Below are 26288 nucleotides of genomic sequence, written 5' to 3'. Positions count from 1 at the left end.
GTCTCCTTTGAAAAGACAGAACGCACCATCAATAAAGCCTGTCACTTCTTCCGAGAGCTCACATAAGCCTTATACATAGCTACTGTAAGTGCTTTATTTTTAAAAAAAGAGTATTTATTTATTTTTTAATTGCCTAAACGCTTCTAACATTGAGGCTCTGTGCTCCGCAGGAGCAGGATTGTAATTTCCCAGGTTTGACACCGAGCTAAAGTTGTGTGAGTCACAACCTTTATGGAATTAGGCCCTTCTCCAGAGACTGGCTTGGCTGCTGTGTTACAAAAACACTACTCATGTTATGCTTGAAGGGTGTGAATCCCCTGTGCCCTATTTCACAATTTATTTTGGAAAAAAAATGATTGCATTTTTTTTTAATCCCACACAGCCCCTTCCACGGCAGAGTAATTACAGATGTTATTGAGTGACAGGCTGCTGGCATTTGAGCAGACCCCAGGCAGTCAGTGGCTACACAGAAGGTTATGTTCACCCTGTCCCTCGGTAGCTGATGTTTTGACCCCCGCTTGTTAGGCCTGCTGCTCGGCTAACTCCGAAGTATCAATCAGCTAATTTGTTAAACTCACTCGCACGTTAGCAGAATTTTTTTTTAGTCTCTAAACAGTTGCTGAGCTGAATTCAGCATTGTCCCCAGCGGTGACATAAACACCGCACTAACTCACACATAAAGCTGCTATTGATATTTTTATGTACATGGCTCACAGTGAGGTATGATGGATCTCGCAGTCACATTCATCAGCCTCGACACCCTGAGACGTGGAATTCGCAGTAAAAGTTTGATTAGTTGACTGATTCCACCCCCTCTCATTGCTCTCAATCATTCTAAGGCATTCGCATCAGTCTATTATTGTTAATAATTTCATGTCTGTGTGCAATTCAATGTTGCTCGTCAAATCTGAAGCGTTAACGAGTCCCCCTGTGGGTGCTGCTCGAGAAACTTGTTGGGAGCATGTGTGCGGAGGCACGATGTGTAGTTACACTGTGTATAAGTGCACATTGTGTGTGTAAGAACACGTGGTGTGTGTGTAAGTGCACACTGTATAAGTGCACATTGTGTGTAAGAACATGTGTGTGTGTGTGTGTGAGTGCACACTGTATAAGTGCACATTGTGTGTAAGAACATGTGTGTGTGTGTGTGTGAGTGCACACTGTATAAGTGCACATTGTGTGCGTAAGAACACGTGGTGTAAGTGCACACTGTATAAGTGCACATTGTGTGTGCGTAAGAACACGTGGTGTAAGTGCACAGTGTCCATATGATGATGAAACTCCCTCTCTGAAAGGTGTTCTGGAGATGAGGGTTGAGATGGGACTCCTCCAACGCAGGTGGTATTGTCGATTCCATCTCTAACTGACTCTGTCTTAAAAGGATTCTTTTTATTTATTTAGTTTTCCTGCCCTCTCCCCATCTCTCCTGAAGACACAACCTCCCGCTGGGACACAGTTCCATTGCTACACCACTTGACAAGATTAATGTAAGGAAACGCGGCAGCCAATTTGCACACAGCAATATCTCATGAACAGCAATGAGATAATGACCAGATAAATTGTCTTAGTGATATTGATTGAGGGATAAATATTGGCCAGGACACCGGGGAGAACTCCCTTTTCTTCGAATAATGCCATGACATCTTCTTCAAAATAGTGCCATGGGATCTTTTACATTCACCTGAGAGAGCAGACGGGACCTCGGTATAACGTCTCATCCGAAAGACGGCTCCTCTGACAGTGCAGCACTTCTTCAGTGCTGCACTTAAAGTGTCAGCCTAGATTCTGTGCTCAAGTCTCTGGAGTGGGACTTGAACCCACAACCTTCTCACTCGGATGCGAGAGTAATACCCACTGAGCCACAGCTGACAGCCTGGCCAAATTCTGCCAACGATTTGTCCGTGGGATTACCCTGGTCTTTGGAGAAAGAAAGATGTTGGGGGTAATTTTAACCCATTCCTGACGGGATTGGGTGCAATACTGGTTTTACACTTGCCTGAGTTTACTCTCCATTGAAGGCACTGGGTGCAAAGCCAGTGTTCCACCTGCTCTCCTGGGTACAATAGCACAGTGGTTATGTCACTGGACCAGTAATCCCGAGGCCTGGCCGAATGATCCGGAGATATGAATTCAAATCCCACCACAGCAGCTGGGGAATTTAAATTCAGTTAATTAAATAAATCTGGAACTAAAAAGCCAGTGTCAGTAATGGTGACCATGAAACTACCGGATTGTCGTAAAAACCCATCTGGTTCATTAATGCCCTTTAGGGAAGGAAATCTGCCGTCCTTACCCGGTCTGGCCGATATGTGACTCCAGACCCACAGCAATGTGGTTGACTCTTAACTGCCCTTCCAAGGTATGGACAATAAATGCTGGCCTTGCCAGCAATGCCCACATCCCGTAAACAAGTAAATAAAAAATTCTCACCTGCTGAGTTAGGTTAAAGTTATCCCCCAATTAATCCATTTGAAGTGCAGACACTGCTGTTATATAGATACATATGGGAGCCAATTTGTGCCCAGCAAGGTTCAACAAAGTTCAACAAACAACCAATGAATCTACTTGTGTTGGTGTTGAGCAGGACACTGGGACAATTCCCTGCTCCCGTTTGATCTTCAACGCCCACTGGAGCAGGGAGACTGGAACTTGGTATAATATCTAACCTGAAGGATGGCACTACAGCACTGCCTCAGTACTGCCCTGAAATGGCAGCCTAGAAAACTCACACCGGACCCGACAGGGGAAGGTGCAAGAGACTCTGCTTTACTAAAGACTTCCCAGGGAGAGGACAGCAGGTTAAAAATTTGCAGGGCCTTGGAGAAAGCGAGGTGGGGAAGAGGGACTAGCTGGCACAGGCACGATGGGCCAAATGGCCTCCTTCTGCGCTGTATCATTCAGCTCTGCCAGGCGGTATGTTTTGCCCAGCTTCATTAAACGGTAGCAGGGAGAACAAGACTGAGAAAACGAAATGCTGTCAGCTCGAATTTGAGGGTTTTTCCCCTTCAAAATGCAAAGTATACCAAAGACACATTTCTGCGTCCAGTGGCCTTGTATGTCGGGGCTGTGCATTTTATGAGGCTATTAACACGACACAGTAAACCCTGTGAGCTGTGAAGAGCATTTGTGCAAACACATGCTGAGTAAATCACTGCTGGCACGTTAACAAAATAATATTTATGTAGCAATAATGTTAAGAAAATAAAAAGGGCTTTTATACCGTGGTGTATTTATGTAATCTGTGGTCGCATTCCTTAGTAATATATCAGCTTGGGGCTTGCTGCACTGGGAGAGCATGGGATCCACACACTGCTGTGATTCTATAACTGAGTATAGACCACCTCTTATTCAGCTGATGGACACGAGCTGGCCAGCTAACCGTGATGGACACTAATTCATTTGAACATTCCATGTTCTGGTTTATCCATTCCTTGTTTGTCCCCCATCATCCACCTATTTTCAAACACTGTAAATATTTTAGCTGTTGACTTTTGTTTCCCCACCCCCTGCTCTTGATACTTGGGGACCTGTATTCATGGAGGAGACGGAAGGCATCTCTCTTTGTCCTACATTACAAAAATGACTACGTTTCAAAGGTACTTCATTGGCTGTAAAGCGCTTTGAGACGTCCGGTGGTCATGAAAGGGGCTATATAAATGCAAGTCTTTCTTTAATAGAAACATTATGTTGCTGACAATTTTGTAAGTGATTCGCCTAAAATGACCCCCCCCCACCACACCACGCCCCCGATATTTCTGCAGGGGGATTCCATTCTCACGCGGGGTGGGACTGCGTCAGAGGGAGTGATGATCGGGGAACCAGACCTAGTGTTTGTACCTCAAGCTCCAGCCGCGAGCATGTAACTGCACAATTACCTCTTATTATTTGTGATCTTTTTTTTTGGTGGGGGGTGGGTTGGTTTCTGCACTTTGTCTGTTCTGCTTCTGAAGTAAGGTTCCACAGGTGAGACTGGACTGTCAACACTTGCCAGAGAGTTTCTGGGAGTGCGTCAATATTTGCAGGGAGGCCCTGGGAGTGTGTCCGTATTTGCTGGAGGTTTCTGGGAGTGTGTCAATATTTGCAGGGAGACCCGGGGAGTAGCGGTTTGATTCAGTTGAGCGGCTTGCTCGGCTACTTCAGAGGGAAGTTCAGAGTCAACCACTTTGGTGTGGGACTGGAGTCAGATGTAGGCCAGACCAGGTAAGGACTGGAGGTTTCCTTCCCTAAAGGACATTAAAGAACCAGTAGAATTTTTACGACAATCCGACAGTTTCTTGGTTACTTTTCTTTTCCTGATTCCAGCTTTTTTATTGCAGATTTATTCAGTTACTTTTTAAAAACAAAAACTCAATTCAAATTCACAAACTGCCAGGGTGGGATTTCAACCCACATTACTAGTCCAGCAATATAACCACTGCTTCACCGTGCCCAATGTACTATCTACAAGATGCACTGCAGCAACTCGCCAAGGCTTCTTCGGCAGTACCTCCCAAACCCACGACCACCACCGCCGAGAAGTACACAGGCAGCAGGTGCGTGGCAACACCGTCACCGCGAAGTCACGCACCGTCCTGACTTGGACACATATCGCCGGTCTGTCATCGTCGCTGGATGAATTCCCACAGGCATTCCCTCCCCAACAGCGCTGTGGGAGCACCTTCACCATTCGGGACTGCAGTGGTTCAAGGAAAAGACTCATCAACGCCTTCTAATGGGAAACTAGGGATGGGTAACAAATGCTGGCCTTGCCAGCGATGTCCACTCCCCGAGAATTATTCTATTTTTATAAACCCTGGGAGCGTGTATTTGCATTTGCAGGGGCTCTCTGGGAGTGTGTCAGTATTTTAGCGATAGACTGGGAGGGACCGAAATTGCCCTCTGCCCAAAACGGGGCGCACCTACCGATTTCAAAGGGTTCCGTCCACCCACCATTGCATGGGGCGGACAATCCGAAGAAATTTAGGTCTTGGGTTTTTTTAGCGGGGCAGAAGTGATCCCATCGTCGGGGCGGAGGTGCGGTCGGGTCGGAGTGGCCGATGCTCAAAGTCATCAGCGTACTTGTAGTGGGTGAAGTTCATGTTTACAATGAATTCCTCACGCAGAAAAGTTTTAAAAAGTAGAGGTGCAAGGGGGGTGGGGGGAGAGGCGGAGAAGCAGCTTAAAAAGGTGTCATGTATGTACTTTAGGGATCACTAGCCACTAGATGGTGTCACTGTTGGAGGCCATTGGGCTGCACGCATGTATGTGCAGCCCAAGTATAAAAGGCCAGCCATTTTGTATATTAGTCACTTTGGGCCTTAATAAAGCAGAGCCAAGGTCATGTCTCTTGGAGTTAAACAGTACTCAGTCTAACAGTTATTGCAGACACAACATTTGGCGACGAAGCAATAAGAACCTTTGCATGCAAAAATGAGCACAATTGGATTGTTAGAGCGATTTGTGGAAGGAGAAGATTGGACAGACTTTGTGAGCCGTTTGAGCCAGTTCTTCGTGGGCAACAAAATGGAGGAGGTCGGTGACGCAGATCGGCGCCGGGCGGTGGTCCTCACGGTTTGCGGTCCAAAAATTTATAGTCTGTAAAGAATCTACTCCTGCCTGTGAGTCCAACAGAGAAGACGTACGAAGAATTGTGTACACTGGCACAGGACCACCTTAAGTCAGACGAAGACATCATCATCTCGAGATATAGATTTTACACGCACGTTCGCTCAGAGGGCCAGGATGCAGCGGAATTCGTTGACTACCTGAGACATCTAGCGGGACCAGGGCTATGTTGGCAGACATGCTGCGGGACTTCTTTGTAATCGGCATCAACCACGAGGTGATCCTGCGTAAACTACTGGCGGTGGAGACGTTGGACTTGAACAGGGCCATCACGATCGCTCAGTCATGCATGAAGACGGATAGAAGTCTAAAGCAGATAGCAGTGAAAAATTGAAACTCGGCAAGTACTGTAAATATGATTGGTTTGGCGGAGCGGCACATGGCAGGGCCTAACCGACTGCGTACGCAAAACCTGTGGCTGCTGGAATGCATACGATTTCTCCGTGTTGGCGTTGTTGGGGAAATCACCGGCACCAGCAGCGCCGATTTAAGCAATATAGTTGCAAAGGCGGTCTGAGAATGGGGAATCTCCAGCGCAAGTGTCCGCAGATGAGCAAGCGTGCTGTGTCACACCACGTGGAGGATGATGGTTAGACTAGCGCGGACCCAGATACGCAATCCGAGATACCAGAGGAGGAAGTGTATAGTCTGTACTCGTTCCTAACTAAGAGCAAACCGATAATGATCAACGTGAAATTTAATGGGGTGCCGGTATCGATGGAACTGGACACGGGGGTGAGTCAACTGATAATGAGCCAGAGGGCATTCGACAAGCTGTGGGATACTAAGGCTGAGGGGCCCAGGCTGAGTCCAGTCAATGCCAAGTTGCATACGTACACCAAAGAACTCATAACGGTGACTGGCAGTGCCACAATTAAAGTGTCGTATGACGGTGCGGTTCACGAATTACCGCTATGGATTGTCTCAGGCAATGGACCAACGCTGTTTGGCAGGAACTGACTTGAAAAAATCAGATGCAATTGGAACGATATCAAGGCGTTGTCGTCGGAGAAAGAATGATGTGCCCAAGTACTGAGCAAGTTCCTCTCGCTGTTCGAACCAGGCATCGGCAACTTCACAGGAGCCAAGGTGCAGATCTACATGGATTTGGATGTAAGTCCCATCCATCATAAAGCTTGGGCAGTTCCGTATATGATGAGGCAGAAGGTCAAAATCGAACTGGACAGACTCCAGCGTGAAGGGATCATATCACCAGTTGAATTTAATGAATGGGCCAGCCCCATTGTTCCTGTGCTGAAAAGTGATGGCACAGTCAGAATCTGTGGAGACTACAAGGCTACGATCAATAGGGGAGTCAAGGGTTATGGGGAATAGGCAGGAAAGTGCAGTTGAGATCAAGATCAGATCAGCCATGATCTTATTGAATGGCGGAGCAGACTCGAGAGGCCGAATGGCCTACTCCTGCTGTTATTTCTGTTTCTTGTGTATATAAAAACCAGAGTTCCAATCTTGGTCTGTGCTGAGTTAGCTGATCATAGCCGGCGCTAAACCTGTGCTCTGCATCATATGAGAGGGAGATGGTCAGGATCAATATTGGTGTAAGTCAGTGTCCGTAGATAGGTACAGGACGTTCCCTGACTACTGCCACTGACCTGGGAAGTGTTTGTGTGATGGGCAGTTGCACGTAATCTAGTGAAATGGCCGATCAATACATGATTTGAAGCTCAGAAGTCTTCTAGTTTATCAACTCAATTTAATAGCAAATGCTACAGGTTCCACTTCTGATCACTATCCCGTGATTCCTCTTCGTGTGTGTGTGTGTGCGCGCGCACGTAGCCTTCAGCTCCGTTGGGCAGGCCACATAGTCCGAATTCCCGACACGAGACTCCCAAAGTATGCGCTCTACTCGGAGCTTTGACACGGCAAGCGAGCCTCAGGTGGGCAGAGGAAATGCTTCAAGGACACCCTCAAAGCCTTCTTGATAAAAAGCAACATCCTTACCGACACCTGGGAGTCCCTGGCCCACGACTGGGCAAAGTGGAGGAACAGCATCCGGGAGGGCGCTGAGTCTCATCACCGAGAACAAGCAGAAACCAAGCGTAGACAGCAGAAAGAGCATGTGTCAACCCTGGCTTGCCACCCTCCCTTTCCTCCAACCGCTGTCTGCCCCACCTGTGACAGAGACTGTAATTCCTGCATTGAACTCTTCAGTCACCTGAGAACTCACTTTTAGAGTGGAAGCAAGTCATCCTCGACTCCGAGGGACTGCCTATGATGATGATGTAGCCTTAACCCCAGCATTGGCGGCCGTGCCTTCAGCAATCTAGGCCCTAAGCTCTGCATAATCTGTTTGCTTCATTGGCTCTTTGCTTAAGAATTCATAGCAACACATTGCTATTAAGAACTAGTTGGTTTAGTTGGGAGAAATTTAGAAATCAGCAGAGGAGGTCAAAGGGTTTAATTAAGTGGGGGAAAATAGAGTACGAGAAGAAGCTTGCCAGGAACATAAAAACTGACTCCAAAAGCTTCTATAGATAGGTGAAGAGAAAAAGATTAGCGAAGACAAACGTAGGTCCCTTGCAGTCGGATTCAGGTGAATTTATAATGGGGAACAAAGAAATGGCAGACCAATTGAACAAATACTTTGGTTCTGTCTTCACGAAGGAAGACACAAATAACCTTCCGAAAGTACTAGGGGACCGAGGGAGAAGGAGGAACTGAAGGATATCCTTATTAGGCGGGAAATTGTGTTAAGGAAATTGATGCGATTGAAGGCCGATAAATCCCCGGGGCCTGATAGTCTGCATCCCAGAGTACTTAAGGAAGTACTAAAAATAGTGGATGCATTGGTGATCATTTTCCAACAGTCTATCGACTCGGGATCAGTTCCTATGGACTGGAGGGTAGCTAATGTAACACCACTTTTTAAAAAGGGAGGAAGAGAGAAAGCGGGTAATTATAGACCGGTTAGCCTGACAGCAGTGGTGGGGAAAATGTTGGAATCAATTATTAAGGATGAAATAGCAGCGCATTTGGAAAGCAGTGACAGGATCAGTCCAAGTCAGCATGGATTTATGAAGGGGAAATCATGCTTGACAAATCTACTGGAATTTTTTGAGGATGCAACTAGAAGAGTGGACAAGAGAGAACCAGTGGATGTGGTGTATTTGGACTTTCAAAGGCTTTTGACAAGGTCCCACACAAGGGATTGGTGTGCAAAATCAAAGCACATGGTATTGGGGGTAATATACTGACGTGGATAGAGAACTGGTTGGCAGACAGGAAGCAGAGAGTCGGGATAAACGGGTCCTTTTCAGAATGGCAGGCAGTGACTAGTGGAGTGCCGCAGGGCTCAGTGCTGTGACCCCAGCTCTTTACAATATACATCAATGATTTGGATGAAGGAATTGAGTGTATTATCTCCAAGTTTGCAGATGACACTAAACTGGATGGCGGTGTGAGCTGTGAGGGGGACGCTAAGAGGCTGCAGGGTGACTTGGACAGGTTAGGTGAGTGGGCAAATGCATGGCAGATGCAGTATAATGTGGATAAATGTGAGGTTATCCACTTTGGGGGCAAAAACGCGACGACAGAATCTTATCTGAATGGTGGCAGATTAGGAAAAGGGGAGGTGCAACGAGACCTGGGTGTCATGGTTCATCAGTCATTGAAAGTTGGCATACAGGTGCAGCAGGCGGTGAAGAAGGCAAATGGTATGTTGGCTTTCATAGCTAGGGGATTTGAGTATAGGAGCAGGGAGGTCTTACTGCAGTTGTACAGGGCCTTAGTGAGGCCTCACCTGGAATATTGTGTTCAATTTTGGTCTGCTTATCTGAGGAAGGACGTTCTTGCTATTGACGGAGTGCAGCGAAGGTTCACCAGACTGATTCCCGGGATGGCGGGACTGACAAATGAGAAGAGACTGGATCAACTGGGCCTTTACACACTGGAGTTTAGAAGGATGAGAGGGGATCTCATAGAAACATACAAGATTCGGACGGGATGGGACAGGTTAGATGCAGGTAGATTGTTCCCGATGTTGGGGAAGTCCAGAACCAGGGGACACAGTCTTAGGATAAGGGGTAGGCCATTTAGGACTGAGATGAGGAGAAACTTCTTCACTCAGAGAGTTGTTAACCTGTGGCATTCCCTGCCGCAGAGAGTTGTTGAGGCCAGTTCATTGGATATATTCAAGAGGGAGTTAGATATGGCCCTTACGGCTAAAGGGATCAAGGGGTATGGAGAGAAAGCAGGAAAGGGGTACTGAGGGAATGATCAGCCATGATCTTATCGAATGATGGTGCAGGCTTGACGGGCCGAATGGCCTACTGCTGCACCTATTTTCTATGTTTCTATGTAAAGGTTTAACAACCACACTACACATTACCAGTTCATCCACCAGGCTCACAACTGCATACCTCATCATGGATGACCTAGATCAACTGACTGGGGTTTTATTGAGTCTTGTGAACAGCACGTGACAGGCTAAGCCACTCACAATGAAACAGCTCTTAAAACTATTTTTGTTGTAAACTAATAATCAAATGCCATCTGATTAAAAGGGGGCGGGGGCACACTCCAAAAACTTTTCAAGTGCCCCTTTTCTTTTGTTTTTTTTCTTTTTTGATGGCACTAAAACACAAATTGTAGAAGTGCCCCTGGCTAAAAGTTGGGGTGGGGGGGCACTAAAACCGGCATAATAAACAAATTAAACTTTAGACAAAAGAACACTAGCTCGATCGAGCCGGAATTGAACCAGCAACCTGAAGATGATTTTGTTTTGTATTTCACTACAGTGCGCCACTTTACCAACTGAGCTATCAAAGCCTATGAGCATACTCACAGGTGCATACATTACACTCTGGAATTCTCTCCCTAAGTCTCTCCACCTCTCTCTCTCTCTCTCTCTCTCGCTCTCCTTTTATCAGACGCTCCTTAAAATGTACCTCTTTGATCAAACTTGTGGTTTATGCTCAACTGTGATGCCTGGCACACGTGAATTGCCCAGCACACTGTCTAAGCTCACACATCCAGAATAGCTCACACTTGGTTGAAGAATGAGAGAAAGTAAATTACCATCACTCTGCTCTAGTGTATTTAGTCCATCAGCTCAACACATTGGCTCTGGTACTTGGTGAGTTAATTCATTGGTCACTTAAAAAAATTTCACACATGGAAAAAAAAACTCTTAAGAAAACTTAGAACTGAAATTATATATTTTATGGGGTGAGGGGGGGGGTAAACTTCTCTCAATTTGTTTTATTTATTTAATGTTCAATTAGTAAAACAGCCTCTTGTGTCTCCCGATGGCGGCCACATTCCTGGGCTCCCTCTGGGAGATGGACCGTCTAGGGGCCCGCAGTCTGGTCGGCAATCTCTGCCCTGCCAACTGGGTTCCCAAACCGCTGCAAGCCGCAAAACCACAAAACCGCCTGACTCTGGCTGCCAAACTATTCCACAAATATACAAATGGCAATTAGATGTGTTTTTCTGCTAAAGTGTCTCTCGCTCACTCAGCTCGAACAAATTGCAGTTTGCTTTCAGTTTTCTTTCAGGACGGAGGATTAAAAAAAAATGCACTTCTTTCTCCTCCTGAGTTGATCCCTGGCATCTGTCCTTACCTCTCCGCAAGCGCCACTCTTTCTCCCACTCTCTGTGTAACTAAGTCTGTACCTGTCAGTACTCCATCTCTTTTTTTTCTGCCTCTCTCTGTCTCTCTTTGTCCATCTGTGTCTCTCTCTCTCACTGTGTCCCTCTCTTACTGTCTCGTTTCTTTATATCTCTCTCTCACTGTCTCTCCTGTCCCTCTCTCACTTTCCTCGTTTTTTTGCATCTCTCTCTGTCTCTCACTATCTCGTTTCTTTGTATCTCTCTCTCACTGTCCCCCTCTCACTGTCTCTCTCTCACAATCTCATTTCTTTGTATCTCTCTCTTCCTGTCTATCTCACTGTCTCGTTTCTTTGTATCTCTTTCACTGTCTCTTTCTCTGTCTTGTTTCTTTGTATCTCTCTCTCTCTCTGTCTCTGTCTCGTTTCTTTGCATCTTTCGCTGTCTCTGTCTCGTTTCTTTGTCTCTGTCTCGTTTCTTTGTCAATGTCGCTTCTCTGTCTGTCTCTTTGCCCAGCAGGCTTTCTGTCTCTTTTCTCTCTCTCTCTCTCTCTCTCCGTTTCCCACTATTTTCCTCCTCCAATTTTCTCCGCTCCTAAAAGTGCTGATTCATGTTGGGGTATGGGCCCCAGATCCCACCGCGCCCCCAGGACCCACCCTCTCTATCACACGTTCGTAACGCTGCTGCCAGTGAATGCTGCCAAGCTAGTCAACAGGAGTGAGATCACAATTCAGTCCTGTCCACACCTGCCATAAGCGTGTTTACTTCCAAACAGAGGCTGTTGGACATCGATCTGGAAAGCTGAACTGAAATTTTCTCCTCCCTGACTCTAGAGCACTGAAGCCAATTGTAGCCCTAAATACTGTCCTAGATGGGATCCTACTGTTTCTCTATCTCTCCCCCCCCCCTCCCTCCCTCAGTCACTCCCTCCCTTTCTCTTTCTCGCCCTCTCTGTCTCTCTTCCTCTCTCTTGGTTTCTTCTCCCTCCCTGTCTCTCTCCTCTCTCTCACCACCACCCCCACCGCCCCGCCCCCCCCCCCCGCCCCTCTCTCTCTGTCTCCCTCCTCTCTCTGTCTCTCCATTCCTTTTCCCTCTCTCTGTCTCCCTCGCTCCCTTTCCCTCTCTCTGTCTCTCCCTCGTGTCTCTCTGTCTCCCTCCTCTCTCTGTCTCTCCATTCCTTTTCCCTCTCTCTGTCTCCCTCGCTCCCTTTCCCTCTCTCTGTCTCTCCCTTGTGTCTCTCTGTCTCCCTCCTCTCTCTGTCTCTCCATTCCTTTTCCCTCTATCTGCCTCTCTCAATCCTTTTCCCTCTCTCTCTCTCTCGCTCCCTTTCCCTCTCTCTGTCTCTCCTGCACCAGACAGGTAATAATTTATTTACAGTGGTTTGGCTCTAAACGTGGCACTTTGTGACTTCTGAAATGACCCCGTGCATCACATGACACATGTGTGTGTATCCTCACATTGCCGGCAATGTTTTAAACTGCACTGTGAGGTTCTTTTCGTAAAATGGCAGTCACTTTTTCGATGGATTTTGTGCTGCTGACAGCAGACGCCGGGTTCTCTCACCACCAGCAGAACTTGGTAATGTAAAGGGACTGACTGCCAGAGATACAACCACTTTGGAGATCAGCATTTTCATCTTCTGTTAATCAGAGCTTCTACAAACATGCAAAAAGCAACGGCCAGGAAAAGATCTACTGGTCCATTCAGCGCTGTCCCACACAATTGTGATGCCTTACACTCCCCACACCATGTAATCTCCTGGGAGAGTCACAAAACAGATTTTTTTTAAAACCTTGGCCAACTTGGGAGAAAATACTTAAAAATCCCTCTCCAACCCCCTTAAGTGATGATATCTAGTCCAAGAGATCATATTGACCCTAATTAATGTTACAAAGTCCGAGGCTGAAATTGTCTCTGCACGTTTCGGAGTGCAATGGCCGCCGAATTTTCGTGGAATGGCCGCCATTTTGAAAATTCCGCTCCTGCGGTATCCCGGCGGTGACCCACTGCCACCCCTCCCCCACCCCACTACCGCTGCACTGCTGCCGATCCATCCTAAGTGTGTCATCAGAGCGCGCACCGCTGATGTTCCCCTCCGACGGCGAAATTCCACCAATACAATCTTACTCCCGCCACGTGGTGCCAAAAGCTGCTTTTTCTGCTGGTGCAGTGAAGCTGTAGTCCTTGTAAAATGGCGGTGTGGCTCCCATTAAAGGAGAGGACTAACTGCCGCCATGTTTTTTATTGTCGGCCCACTGCCATGTCGTCCGACAATCAAGCCCCGGGTTTGGCCGGGCCACCTGGCACCCCCTCTTGGGTGCCAGGCCATTGGCCTGGCCGAAACCCTCCCTGGTGGCCCAGTGAACTTAAAAAATTACACAGGCTCTCCCCTTTAAGTGAAGGGGAGAGCCTTGGTGACGCGGCGCCGTGATGATGTCATCAGTGCTACACTGGTGACCGACAGCGGCGGACACTCCGCCTGCCCAACCTCCGCCACTCTAGACTGCTCACAGCCCCACTTCCGTTCCCATTATGACCGACATCCGGTCCACTGGAATAAAAAGGCCAAAAAGCGGAATTTCGCTCAAGAGGCCACCGCATCAACTGCACTGGTAATATTAACAGAAACAGGGTGGTGTGCCCCATTTCCAGCGGTGGGCAATTTCGGCCCCCCACCTCTTGTGTGCAGTGATCTTCACCCCAGACAGAAACGGGTCCAGCTCTTGCTTATGGGATTCAGCAAATCAGTGTCCACCGCACAAGCTGTCAGTTTGTTCCAGAGATCCACTATTCTCTTGGAAAAGAACCACTTCCTGACATATAACCTGGTTCTGCCTTACACAACATGTACATGCCCCCTGGCCATGCCTAACCTATTTTGTTGAAACAATTGATCTACACAAATGCTACCTAGTCCCTAATTTGCAGTATGTATCTGAAAACAAGAGAAATATGGAAATAAAATACCATGTGTTGAGCACAATGTATATATGATCTCTAGTGGATAGACTAGAAAAACTGGGATTGTTCTCCTTGGAGTAGATAAGATTAAGGGGAGATATAATAGAGATGTTTAAAATTCTGAGGGGCTTTGATAGAGTAAATAAAAAGAAAGACTTAGATTCATATAGCGATTTTCACGACCACCAGACATCTCAAAGCACTTTACAGCCAATGTAGTACTTTTGGAGTGTAGTCACTGTTGTAATATAGGAAACACGGCAGCCAATTTATGCACAGCAAGCTCCCACAAACAGAAATGTGATAATGACCAGATAATCTGTTTTTGTTATGTTGATTGAGGGATAAATATTGGCCCCAGGACACTGGGGATAACTCCCCTGCTCTTCTTCAAAATAGTGCCACAGGATCTTTTACATCACCTGAGAGAGCAGACGGGGCCTCAGTTTAACATCTCATCTGAAAGACGACACCTCCGACAGTGCAGTGCTCCCTCAGTACTGCCCCTCCAACAATGCAGTGCTCCCTCAGCACCATCCCGGTGCTCCCTCAGTATTGCACTGGGAGTGTCAGCCTAGATATCTGTGCTCAAGCCTCTGGAGTGGGACTTGAACCCAGCACCTTCTGATTCGGAGGCAAGACTGCTACCCACTGAGCCACAGCTGACACTAAAAGAGAAACTGGCAGGAGGGTTGGTGACCAAAGGACACCGATTTAAGATAATTGGCAAAAGATGCAGTGGGGAGATGAAGAGAATTTTTTTATGCCACGTGTTGTTGTGATCTGGAATGCGCTGCCTGAAAGGGCGGTGGGAGCAGTTTCAATAGTAACTTTCAAAATGTAATTGGATATGTACATGAAAAGAAAAAATTTGCAGGGCCACGAGGAAAGAGCAGAGGGAGTGGAACTAACGGCTTTTCAATGAGCCTGTACAGGCGTGATGGGCTGAATGGCTGCCTTCTGGGCTTTTTCATTCATGACCGAGAAAGAGTTAAACAAAATCCTGTAATCACAGGTCCTTAAAATGTGTCAACCATTAGTCATGATTAATACTCACTGGAACAGTTATTAAAGTAATTATTTCTCCGGCTGGGGGACCATTTACATTAAGGAAAATATCTAATCATAAATTAGTTCAGCCGTTGGCATTGCAGAGATGGCAGCAAAACCCAACATGGCGTCGAGATGATTAATTGTTGACATTTAGTTCTGTGGCTCATTGTTTATTTGCTCCTGACACGGTGCCAGGAGTTACTTATGATCTCTCCCAAGGGTGAAGAGTGCCAACCAGCAGGATGAAATTCCAAGCTAGCTCACACCCTCAGTAGTCGTCAATTATGGTTGATCGGCTCTGGGGTCCATCCCCATGCCAAGCATGTAGATGCAATGACACTGTAACGTGAAAGACCCAAGAAAACTGCTGCAGAAAAATCGCTTCACCAAAATAATATAATCAGAACTCTTTCCAATCCACCCGAGAAGCCCCTAGATTACCTTTGTCTACTCTCCGTGTTTTAATTGCGTTGCTTCAGTGTTGTGTCTGACCGATTTGGTCTGAGATCTTCCTGGATGCCCTGTAAGTTGTAGAGAGAAGAAATGAGGCCAGAAGCTCAGAAGTGCCAGTTTGAGCCAGAGGGCATTTTTATTGCAACCCCAGATAACGGGCTATTTACGAGCCTGTTCCTTGTATGTAGAGTATTTCAATGTTTTTTTGAATCACTCCAGTCTGGTGACCCTTGTTCTGTAAACCTGAGGTCATCAAAACTCAGCTGCCCGTGTCCTAACTCGCACCGAGTCCCGTTCACCCCTGTGCTCGCTGACGTACATTGGCTCCCGGTCGATTTTAAAATTTCCCTCCTTGTTTTCAAATCCCTCTGTGGCCTCGCCCCCTCCCTATCTCCGTAATCTCCTCCAGCCCCACAACCCCCCCCACCCCCGAGATATCTCTGCTACTCTAATTCTGCCCTCTTGACCGTCCCCGATTATAATTGCACCACCATTGGCGGCTGTGCTTTCTGTTACCTGAGCCCTAAGCTCTGGAATTCCCTGTCTTTGAGACACTCCTTAAAATCTAGCTCTTTGACCAAGCTTTTGATCATCTGCCCTAATATTTCCTTACGTGGCTCGGTGTCACATTTTGATTGATAATGCTCCTGTGATGCACCTTGGGATGTTAGGCGCTATATAAATACAAGTTGTTGTTGTCAAGCTTGCCACCTGTATATTATAAATCTTGTGTCTGCACGCACTTCCTATCAACTTCTTCCATTATAAATTCAAAAAAAGTTATATTCATCAACTGACCATTGGCAATCCCACAAGCAATGTGTTTTTAATACATAATATGTTTTTAAGTAAAATTATATTTCCCTCTCAATAGAAGTTTCTTCGAACACTCTGTGCTGAGTTAGGTGATATCAGACGGGACAGTAGCTAACAGCGCTGCAGTTGATCTCAGTGGGCTAGAAATTAAACTGCGCCAGAATGGGCAAGCCCGAGACACACTAGATCTTTGGCCTCGGGCGGCAGTGACCCAGCTCCACATTCAATAAGTATTTTTTTGTAAACTTGCCTTTTTGGTGCAACAATCCCTTTAAGGACCTGCCGATTAGGCCGCACGTAGACTTGGTTTTACCTGAACGTAAAGAAAGAAAGACTTGCATTTCTATAGCGCCTTTCATGACCACCGGACGTCTCAAAGCACTTTACAGCCAATTAAGTACTTTTGGAGTGTACTCACTGTTGTAATGTGGGAAACGCGGCAGTCATCTTGTGCACAGCAAGCTCCCACAGACAGCAATATGATAATGACCAGATAATCTGTTTTAGTGATGTTGATTGAGGGATAAATATTGGCCAAGACACCCGGGATAACTCCCCTGCTCTTCATCAAAATAATGCCATGGGATCTTTTACGTCCACTTGAGAGGGCAGACGGGGCCCCGGTTTAATGCCTCATCCAAAAGACAGCACCTCCGACTGTGCGGCACTCCCTCAGCACTGCACTGGAGTGTCAGCTTTGATTTATGTGCTCAAGTCCCTGGAGTGGGACATGAATCCCACAACTGTCTGACTCAGAAGTGAGTGTGCTACCCACTGTGACACAGCTGCCACGTAGCCTGCCTGGTGTTGACTGTGTTGTGCGCAAAAATAATTTGGTAAATCAGGCATTAATCTGGTGTTGGGCCACTTATTTGCATATGTAAAGGGCGATACAGGTGGGGTCTTGGACGGTTCTTTTGATGCCTATACCAGTATGGTGGATACTTCCAATTCGGAATGCCTTTGCACCACCCGCCATATTGGATGGCAGCATCCTTGAATTTCTAGTCTAAACATCTCCAGATTCATTCATAGGCGCTCCCTCGTATCGAGGATGACTTGCTGCCACGCCGAAAAGGGATGAGTTCACAGGTGTTTCAATGAAGGACCTAATATTCCAGTGTAGAAGATGCCTGTGCTGGGATTTTTTTAACGTGGGGTGGCCGTTGTACACCAGCCACCACATGAGCTTGACAGAGCGAGGTCTTGGTCCAGTGGCAAGGGTTAACCAGGACGACTGGAGACCTGCTCTACTGCACGAAGTGCGCACACATATTGCAGTGTGGGCTGGCCCGTGCTGCCCCTGGGCCCACGCCTCTTCTGGCCCCGAACTCGTGCCTCTCCTGGGTCCTGATCACGTCCCTCTGCAATCTCTCGCCGCTCCTGCTGTACCTGCCCACGCTTGAATCACCGACCTGGACCTTGATGACGTCCCTCTTCGCTGCCGTCACCATCCTGCACCAGCTCGCGCTGTACCTTGCCGTGGTACGCTGCCACGCTGCCCATGGCCGCCGCTCGATGCTCATTTTATGGCCCCGACCTGTCGCTGATGAGCTACCTATACCTCCTAGATAGCAAGCCAGTGACCCCCTATCTGGAAAGTGTGTGAATCTCTGGTGGGAGCAGCTTAGGAGCCTTGGCTGCAATGCCCATTTGTGATTGAATAACCTAGCTTTTCCGTTCTTAGTGCAGTTTAGACCCGAGGCTCGAATGGAAATTTCCGACGGTTCTCTCCCTTGCATCGATTGCCTTGGGAGCAGATTTTGGACTGGTGCAGGGGGCCCGCTAGTAGTGGGTTGGAAAACTGCATGAAAGTGACCTTAAAAGGGACAATTAATCTGAACAGTGTGAAGAAAATTCTGAAAGTGTTTGAAAAGGCTCTGATGGACCTAATTTGCGGGGATTAAGGCATGATGGTGCTTCATGAGATGATTGCCCACTGTGCCACTCCAAGGCATTATATGGCATCATGCCTGACCAGTGATGGTCAATTTCAGGCTACTGCTCACTGTTAAAGTCATTTGTATTGCCAACCCTATGCTGCATAATATCAAATAAAGAACGACATACATTTATATAGCAGCTTTGACTTTGTCCAAAAGCGCTTTACAGCCAATGAAGTACTTTTCGAAGTGTAGTCACTGCTGTAATGTAGGAAACACGTCAGCCAATTTGCGCACAGCAAGCTCCCACAAACAGCAATGTGATAATGATCAGATAATCTGTTTTAGTGATGTTGGATAATCCCATGGGATCTTTGACGTCCACCTGAGAGGGCAGACGGGGGCTTGGTTTATCATCTCATCTGAACGACGGCACTTCAGATAGTGCAGCATTCCCTCAGCACTGCACTGGGAGTGTCAGCCTAGATTTTGCGCTCAAGTCTCCAGGAGTAGGACTTGACCCCAATAACCTTCTGGTTCAGATATGAGCCACAGCTAAAACCACTTAGCACAACTCTGTCTCAGGCTCTCTGCTGATCCAGATGCTGTGAAGTCATTTTTCCATGGCCATTGCCAATTGGATGTGCCAGGGCTTGGTATGGTTAGCGGTATCTTTTCCAATGTTTCCAATAGGAATATGCTGGCTGTTGATCATTCTAGCGTGCCTTCTTTCATTAAGTGCGACTGAAAGCACGGCCTATTATGATTGAGGTGCTTATGAGCATGTATCTAACTTAGCCGGGCATGCATTTATTTTAGAAATGCCATTGGACCAATTGTGCCAGCATTCTTTGAGAAGAGGAGTGTGATATATTCTTACAATATCACAAAGAAACACACCACACACAAGATGGCTCTTAACCAAAAACTGTCATCATGTGACTTTGCCGCATGCCCCTTTTATTATTTACATCAGTAGTTGCTGTACATCTGCAATCCACTAGGTGGAGCAGTAGTCCACTAGGGGCGTGGCTATTACCAAAGGAGTTACCACATGTACGAATTGTCTGACCAACAACACTTGGCGATCTCCATCTATAGATGCAGGTGTGAGTGGCCGGTGGTGGATTCTGACTTCTTTTACAGCCTGGCACCCTTTGTAGATCCTTCTCCTGTAAACACCTCAGATGGTGGCAACTATTGCTTGTTTGCAGGATAAACACCCACACGGATTGGTTAGGCCAAATGGTCTGTAATTCCATGGTCCATTTGCCAGTATTTATATTCCTCATCTGAGCACAAAAGTGGCTCTCGGGTGGGGGGGGGCGGAAGGAACCTGCCACCTCTCCCTAGTCTAGCCAGTTCCACACTATGTGGTTGACACAGTGGTCCAGTGCTCTCCTGGCCAGGAACCATTTGTCCTAACTCCTGAAAGCCAGTGCCAGCTCCCAGGAAAAGAGCTTTCCCCTTTGCAGAAAACATTTATTAATAAACAGCCACAGAAGTAAGGTGCAAGTAAGTCAACAAATACAGAAAAAATATAAAACGCAGAGTTCCCGAGACACTATGCTTGGAGTATTTGGGAATGTGTTGCTCCAGACACACACAAGTCTGCTTTCCTCGCAGACTCGATTGGGTCATTTTGAAAACCCATGAACTATAACAGCAGGGTCAGACAATGATTCTCTGTTCTTCTGGAAAAATAAGCAGCATGTGCAATATTATTTACTATTTTCGAGTTAGTAAAAATAGTGAAGGCTTCCTTATCTCAATCTCTCTCTCTAGTTCTTGCTCATTCTTCCCACCCTCTTTCCAGCTCCCCCACTCTTGCTCTCTTTCTCTTTCCCCTCTCCTCTTTCTCTCTATAATATTTCCCTCCTTTTGTTTTTTCCCTTCCTCCATCTCATTCTTTCTCTCCTCTGCTCTCCCTTCCTTCTGTTGCCATGTATTAAGTGCATGGGAGCAACACTGCAAAAGGAACAAAATCAGGGGTGTTGGTAACGCCGTGTTAAAACGACTTAGAAGATGGTTGATATCAGGGCTGCGCCATTAAAGAAAGAAAGACGTCTCGAAGCGCTTTACAGCCAATGAGGTACTTTTGAAGTGTAGTCACTGTTGTAATGTGGGAAATGTGGCAGACAATTTGCGCACAGCAAGCTCCCACAAACAGCAATGTGATAACAACTAGATAATCATATTTTTTGTTATGTTGATTGAGGGATAAATATTGGCCAGGACACCGGGGATAACTCCCCTGCTCTTCTTCGAAATAGTGCCCTGGGATCTTTTTCGTCCACTTGAGAGAGCAGACAGGGCCTCGGTTTAATGTCTCATCTGAAAGACGGCACAACACTCCCTCAGTACAAAAGGCAGGTAACTATAGGCCGGTTAGTTTAACATCTGTAGTGGGGAAAATGCTTGAAACTATCATTAAGGAAGAAATAGTGGGACATCTAGATAGGAATAGTGCAATCAAGCAGACGCAGCATGGATTCATGAAGGGGAAATCATGTTTAACTAATTTACTGGAATTCTTTGAGGATATAACGACCATGGTGGATAGAGGTGTACCGATGAATGTGGTGTATTTAGATTTCCAAAAGGCATTCGATAAGGTGCCACACAAAAGGTTACGGCAGAAGATAGAGGTACGCGGAGTCAGAGGAAATGTATTAGCATGGATAGAGAATTGGCTGGCGAACAGAAAGCAGAGAGTCGGGATAAATGGGTCCTTTTCGGGTTGGAAATCGGTGGTTAGTGGTGTGCTACAGGGATCGGTGCTGGGACCACAACTGTTTACAATATACATAGATGACCTGGAAGAGGGGACAGAGTGTAGTGTAACAAAATTTGCAGATGACACTAAGATTAGTGGGAAACCGGGTTGTGTAGAGGACACAGAGAGGCTGCAAAGAGATTTGGATAGGTTAAGCGAATGGGCTAAGGTTTGGCAGATGGAATACAATGTCGGAAAGTGTGAGGTCATCCACCTTGGGGAAAAAATATAGTAAAAGGGAATATTATTTGAATGGGGAGAAATTACAACATGCTGAGGTGCAGAGGGACCTGGGGGTCCTTGTGCATGAAACTCTTTTGAGTTGTAAAGCCACGGGAGAGCACGAACGCAGTTCCCCACTACCACAAATTTTGCAGTCAAGTATCCCACATTTGGGGTCCTTGTGCATGAATCCCAAAAAGTTAGTTTGCAGGTGCAGCAGGCAATCAGGAAGGCGAATGGAATGTTGGCCTTCGTTGCGAGAGGGATGGAGTACAAAAGCAGGGAGGTCCTGCTGCAACTGTACAGGGTATTGGTGAGGCCGCACCTGGAGCACTGCGTGCAGTTTTGGTCACCTTACTTAAGGAAGGATATACTGGCTTTGGAGGGGGTACAGAGACGATTCACTAGGCTGATTCCGGAGATGAGGGGGTGACCTTATGATGATAGATTGAGTAGACTGGGTCTTTACTCGTTGGAGTTCAGAAGGATGAGGGGTGATCTTATAGAAACATTTAAAATAATGAAAGGGATAGACAAGATAGAGGCAGAGAGGTTGTTTCCACTGGTCGGGGAGACTAGAACTAGGGGGCATAGCCTCAAAATACGGGGGAGCCAATTTAAAACCGAGTTGAGAAGGAATTTCTTCTCCCAGAGGGTTGTGAATCTGTGGAATTCTCTCCCCAAGGAAGCAGTTGAGGCTAGCTCATTGAATGTATTCAAGTCACAGATCGATAGATTTTTAACCAATAAGGGAATTAAGGGTTACAGGGAGAGGGCAGGTAAGTGGAGCTGAGTCCACGGCCAGATCAGCTATGATCTTATTGAATGGCACAGCAGGCTCGAGGGGCTAGATGGCCTACTCCTGTTCCTAATTTTTATGTTCTTATTATGCCCCTCCAACAGTGCGGCACTCCCTCAAGTCCCTGGAGTGGGATTTGAACCCACAACCTTCTGACTCAGAGGCGAGAGTGCTGACCACTGAGCCACAGCTGACAATGGTAGAGTGGGGTTGACATGCAGCCCTTGGGACTGACGGGTACAGTTTTGACCCTTTTCTATTACCTTGTCCTTCCTCCATGCACAACATTAGTGAAGACAGCACTTCACCCAGAAAAATACCCGTCCCCATTGCTGAGCTGAGCAGTGCATCGTGTTCCAGGAACCTGCTTATCAACCTGTACTGGCAGTGGACCCTAGACAGTCTTCCTCTTAGGGTAGTGGACCCCGGCCACATTTAATTGTCCGTCCCAACCCAGTGCAGGGCTAAACCCTTTGAAGTACTGGTGTTTGATATTTTTGAATTTTCAATGGAAACTAACAGCGATTCCACCTGCATCAAAACTCTTTCTGTTAAAATATGCAATTACTGTTAATTGTTCCCATCCATGTGTGACATCCATTCAGGATTAACATGGCTGGGATTTCAAAAGGTGCAGCAAACTTTTTTTTTAAATTTGAGTTTAAAAAAAAAAATAACCCATTTATTATACTCTCAATGGCCTTGCAGTTTGAGGCATCACCCATGGTGCCCCTGAGCCACAAAAGGTTCCAGCTTGAATACTCCAACATTGCTGAGTTAACCAAACTCAAGTTGGTTCTGCCTCTCCCCAGCTTGGGTTAGCTGCACTAACCCACTGTTATACCAACTGCAATGAGCTGAGCTCCATCGCGGGACATTCCTTGCTAGAGTTGCCAACCATCGCAGATTGCCTGGGAGTCTCCCTGAATGGGGCGCGAATCCCCTGGCCTGTACAGGGTCAGTACCGCACAGAGTGACCCAGCATGGGAGCTCCGTGGGTTTTTGCTTTCGGCTTTCATAGAATCGCTCAGCACAGGAGGAGGCCATTTGGCCCATTGAGCCTGTGCCGGCTCTTGGAAAGAGCCATATACTTAGTCTCATTCACCCCTGCTCTTTCCCCATTGCCCTGCAGATGTGTCCCCTTCAAGTATTTATCCAATTGCCTTTTGAAAGTTACGACTGAATCTGCTTCTTTCACCCTTGTGCAGTCATTCCAGATCATAAGCGTCATGGAACCAAGATGGGTAAATGGTGTTAAAAATCAGATCAGCCATGATCTAATTGAATGGCAGAACTGACTTGAGTGGCTGAATGGCCTCCTCCCGTTCCCATGTTCCTAATTCAGGATTTTAAATGCAGCCTGTAAGGTTGGATGGGTATTCTGGAGTTTTGCTCCAGCGGTGGAGAGATGGGAATCCCACGGGAGATTTCATGGGTGGGTGGGGGCCCATGATATGGCAGATTGTACAGGGAGCAGTGGGCTTTTTTGTGCACAAAGCGCGCATGGATCTAACTGGAACTGTTCCTGTTTCAGTTTCTTATAGCTGAGAGTGACCGTGGGGGCCTGTGCAACATCGACTGCTCCAGAGCACAACAGAAGCCGGTCTGCGGGAGCGACAGGAAGCTCTACAAATCCCACTGCGCCTTCCAGCGAGCGAAATGCAGGGACCCGACCCTTGAGTCAATGCCACGGAGTCGATGCAGTGGTAAGGGCGGAAACATCAGGGCAGGACTGACATTTCCATTCGTCAATAGTCTACTAGTTATTTTGAGTCCCTCCATGGCCTTCCCGTTATTTCTAATCCCTCCCTGGCCTTCCCCCTCCCAATCTCTGTAACCTCCTACAGCCCTCTGAGAACTCTGCTGTCCTACAATTCTGTCCTCTTGCGCATCCCTGATTTCATTCGCCCCACCATTGGTGGCCGCATCTTCAGTTGCCTGGGCCCTACGCTCTGGAATTCCCTCCCTAAACCTCTCCGCCTCACCTACCTCGCCTCCTTTAAGACGTTCCTTAAAACCTACCTCTTTGACCAAGCTTGTGATCACCTGTCCTAGCACCCCATGTCAAATTTTGTCTGATTACGCTCCTGTGAAGCACTTTGGGGCGTTTTATTACATTGAAGGCGCTAAATAAATGCAAGTTGTTGTTGTGCGCCATGGTATCAAAAACTTTCTAAATGTATCGCAGCTCCAGAATTCCCATTGTCAAACACCTCTGTCATATTTTCCAAGATCTTGTGTAAATTTGATGGGAAAAACTGTCCCTCGTTTATATAAATCCACGCTGACTCCCTCTTGCTATATCATACCATGCCATACTGTACCATATCACACCTATCATTAGCCTATCTTTCGAGATGCCTTTACCCACAATGGATGCTGTAGTTTGCTGGGTTGTCCCTTTGCCCCGTTTTAAGGTTGGGGTCATGTTAATTACTGAATGGGCGCTCATGCTCACATTCCAAAGTTATTGACTTAATGGAAGTCTTTTAAGATTATGAAAGAGTTCGATAGGGTAGACATAGAGAAGCTGTTTCCCACTTGTGGGGAATCCAAAACTAGGGGCCATAAATTTAAGATGGTCTCTAATAAATCCAATGGGGAATTCAGGAGAATGTGGAACTCACTCCCACAGGTAGTGGTTGAGGCAAACATCAGAGATGCCTTTAAGGGAAAGCTAGATAAGTACATGAGGGAGAATGGAATAGAAGGACATGCTGATACAGAGTTAGATGAAGTAGGGTGGGACGAGGCTCGTGTGGAGCATAAACACCGGCACAGACCTGTTGGGCTGAATGGCCTGTGTCTGTGCTGTAAATTCCACGTAGTATTTCTACTGGAGGGCCTCCAGGATGCACAGGGGTGCTCCTCGTTAATGTCATAGCGGCATTGCAGGGAAGGAACTCCAGTCTTGAGCGCCTCTCTGGGCAGTCGGATAGGGGCTTGGGGCTTGGGGCTCGGGGCTCGGTTAACTCTCAGACAGGTGCCTGTAGCACACATCCGTTCACTCCATTTTAGCCACGTATAAATCATCCCTTTAAATATTCTGTGACAGGGTAGTGTTAAATCATTGGAGCAATTAGCTGGGCGTTTCTTGCATAACTCCTCGAGGGATGTCTCTGACCTCCACGGCCCCCTCCGCCCCCCCCCCACCCCACCAATTTAACACTTCCTATAAATCTCAATGTGTCACAGGGCGGGCTAAGGATGGATGATCCATTTCAATCTGTTTTTTATGAAGGCAACTCTGGTTTTAGGGTATCTCCTCCCTCCGCAAACAAGAAAAAAAGAGCAGGCAGCTCGCTCCAGTGTATGACAGCGGCATGGGGGAGAGGGGGGAACCTGCATTTGCCCCCTCACCATCCCCGCCCACCTTCTCCAACTTCTTCGAGGGTTACAGTTCTGCCGAGTGCTAGTTTTAAGCAAGATGTTCAGTTCTTTCCTTTTTATTTTAATCCAGTTAATGACTTTTGAATATGCAAATTTTGCACCAACGTGTTGACGAATGTTCTACAAGTAACTCTCACCAGAATTACTCTCAATGGGAGAGGAAAACATGTGGTGCAATGGTCTATCACCATGTCGCTGAGTTCCAACCCAGGCTAGACTGATGAAACAACAGTCTCCTTTCTTTGCATGTTGTAAGGACCCGAAGTGACTATTGAGAAACCCAAGTGAAAAATCAAGGCCAATATGGAGGGAAGAGCAAAAAAGCTAGGGTTCTAGAGGCTAGTTAAATGAGGGTAGGTTGAATGAGACAAATTCCACAGTTTTGTGGCTAAGGGGCAAAAATGAATTGCAGTTGAATCTTACAGCACAGACGGAGGCCCTTCAGCCATCGTGCCTGCGTCGGCTCTGTGAAAGAGCGATCCAGTTAGTTCTACTTCCTTGCTCTTTCCCCAGTGCCGTGCAATTTTCTCTCCAAGTATTTATCCAATTCCCTTTTGAAAGTTACTGAATAGGATTGGGGTGGGGGGTAGTCCGTTGAGTTTCTGGTATACCTTCAACCAGGTTCCCAACGACACAATATGATGCTAATACGGAGTTCCATTCTCAACATCAACAGCACAAAAAAAAATCACCCAAAGTATAAGATCATGTAAGGATTTAAGCATCTTGAGTGGAATCTGTTCAAAATCAATTTTAACCAGTT

At 46.9% G+C, this 26288-nt stretch overlaps 2 protein-coding genes across 8 annotated transcripts in view; one reads left to right on the top strand and one right to left on the bottom strand.

The window, feature by feature from the left end:
- The window catches only part of LOC139239133 (dynein axonemal assembly factor 10-like), a 237527-nt gene that overhangs the window by 58142 nt on the left and 153097 nt on the right, over positions 1 to 26288 (bottom strand). The gene's annotated exons all lie outside the window — the stretch shown is intronic.
- The window catches only part of LOC139239132 (SPARC-related modular calcium-binding protein 1-like), a 128235-nt gene that overhangs the window by 14491 nt on the left and 87456 nt on the right, over positions 1 to 26288 (top strand). For 2 of the 3 annotated variants that reach the window (XM_070867683.1, XM_070867684.1), the window contains exon 1: positions 23805 to 23841. In XM_070867683.1, the coding sequence (XP_070723784.1) occupies positions 23820 to 23841 (22 nt within the window). In that variant the 5' untranslated portion in view covers positions 23805 to 23819. Of the gene's footprint in view, positions 1 to 23669; positions 23842 to 26288 lie in introns of those variants that run through there. The other variant, XM_070867685.1, reaches the window with a different exon arrangement.

Source organism: Pristiophorus japonicus, chromosome 26, assembly GCF_044704955.1.
Source record: "Pristiophorus japonicus isolate sPriJap1 chromosome 26, sPriJap1.hap1, whole genome shotgun sequence".
In the NCBI taxonomy this organism is placed as follows: Eukaryota; Metazoa; Chordata; class Chondrichthyes; family Pristiophoridae; genus Pristiophorus; species Pristiophorus japonicus.
The sequence above is the reverse complement of the archived record's forward strand: the minus strand, read 5'-3'. Positions and strand labels throughout refer to the sequence as shown.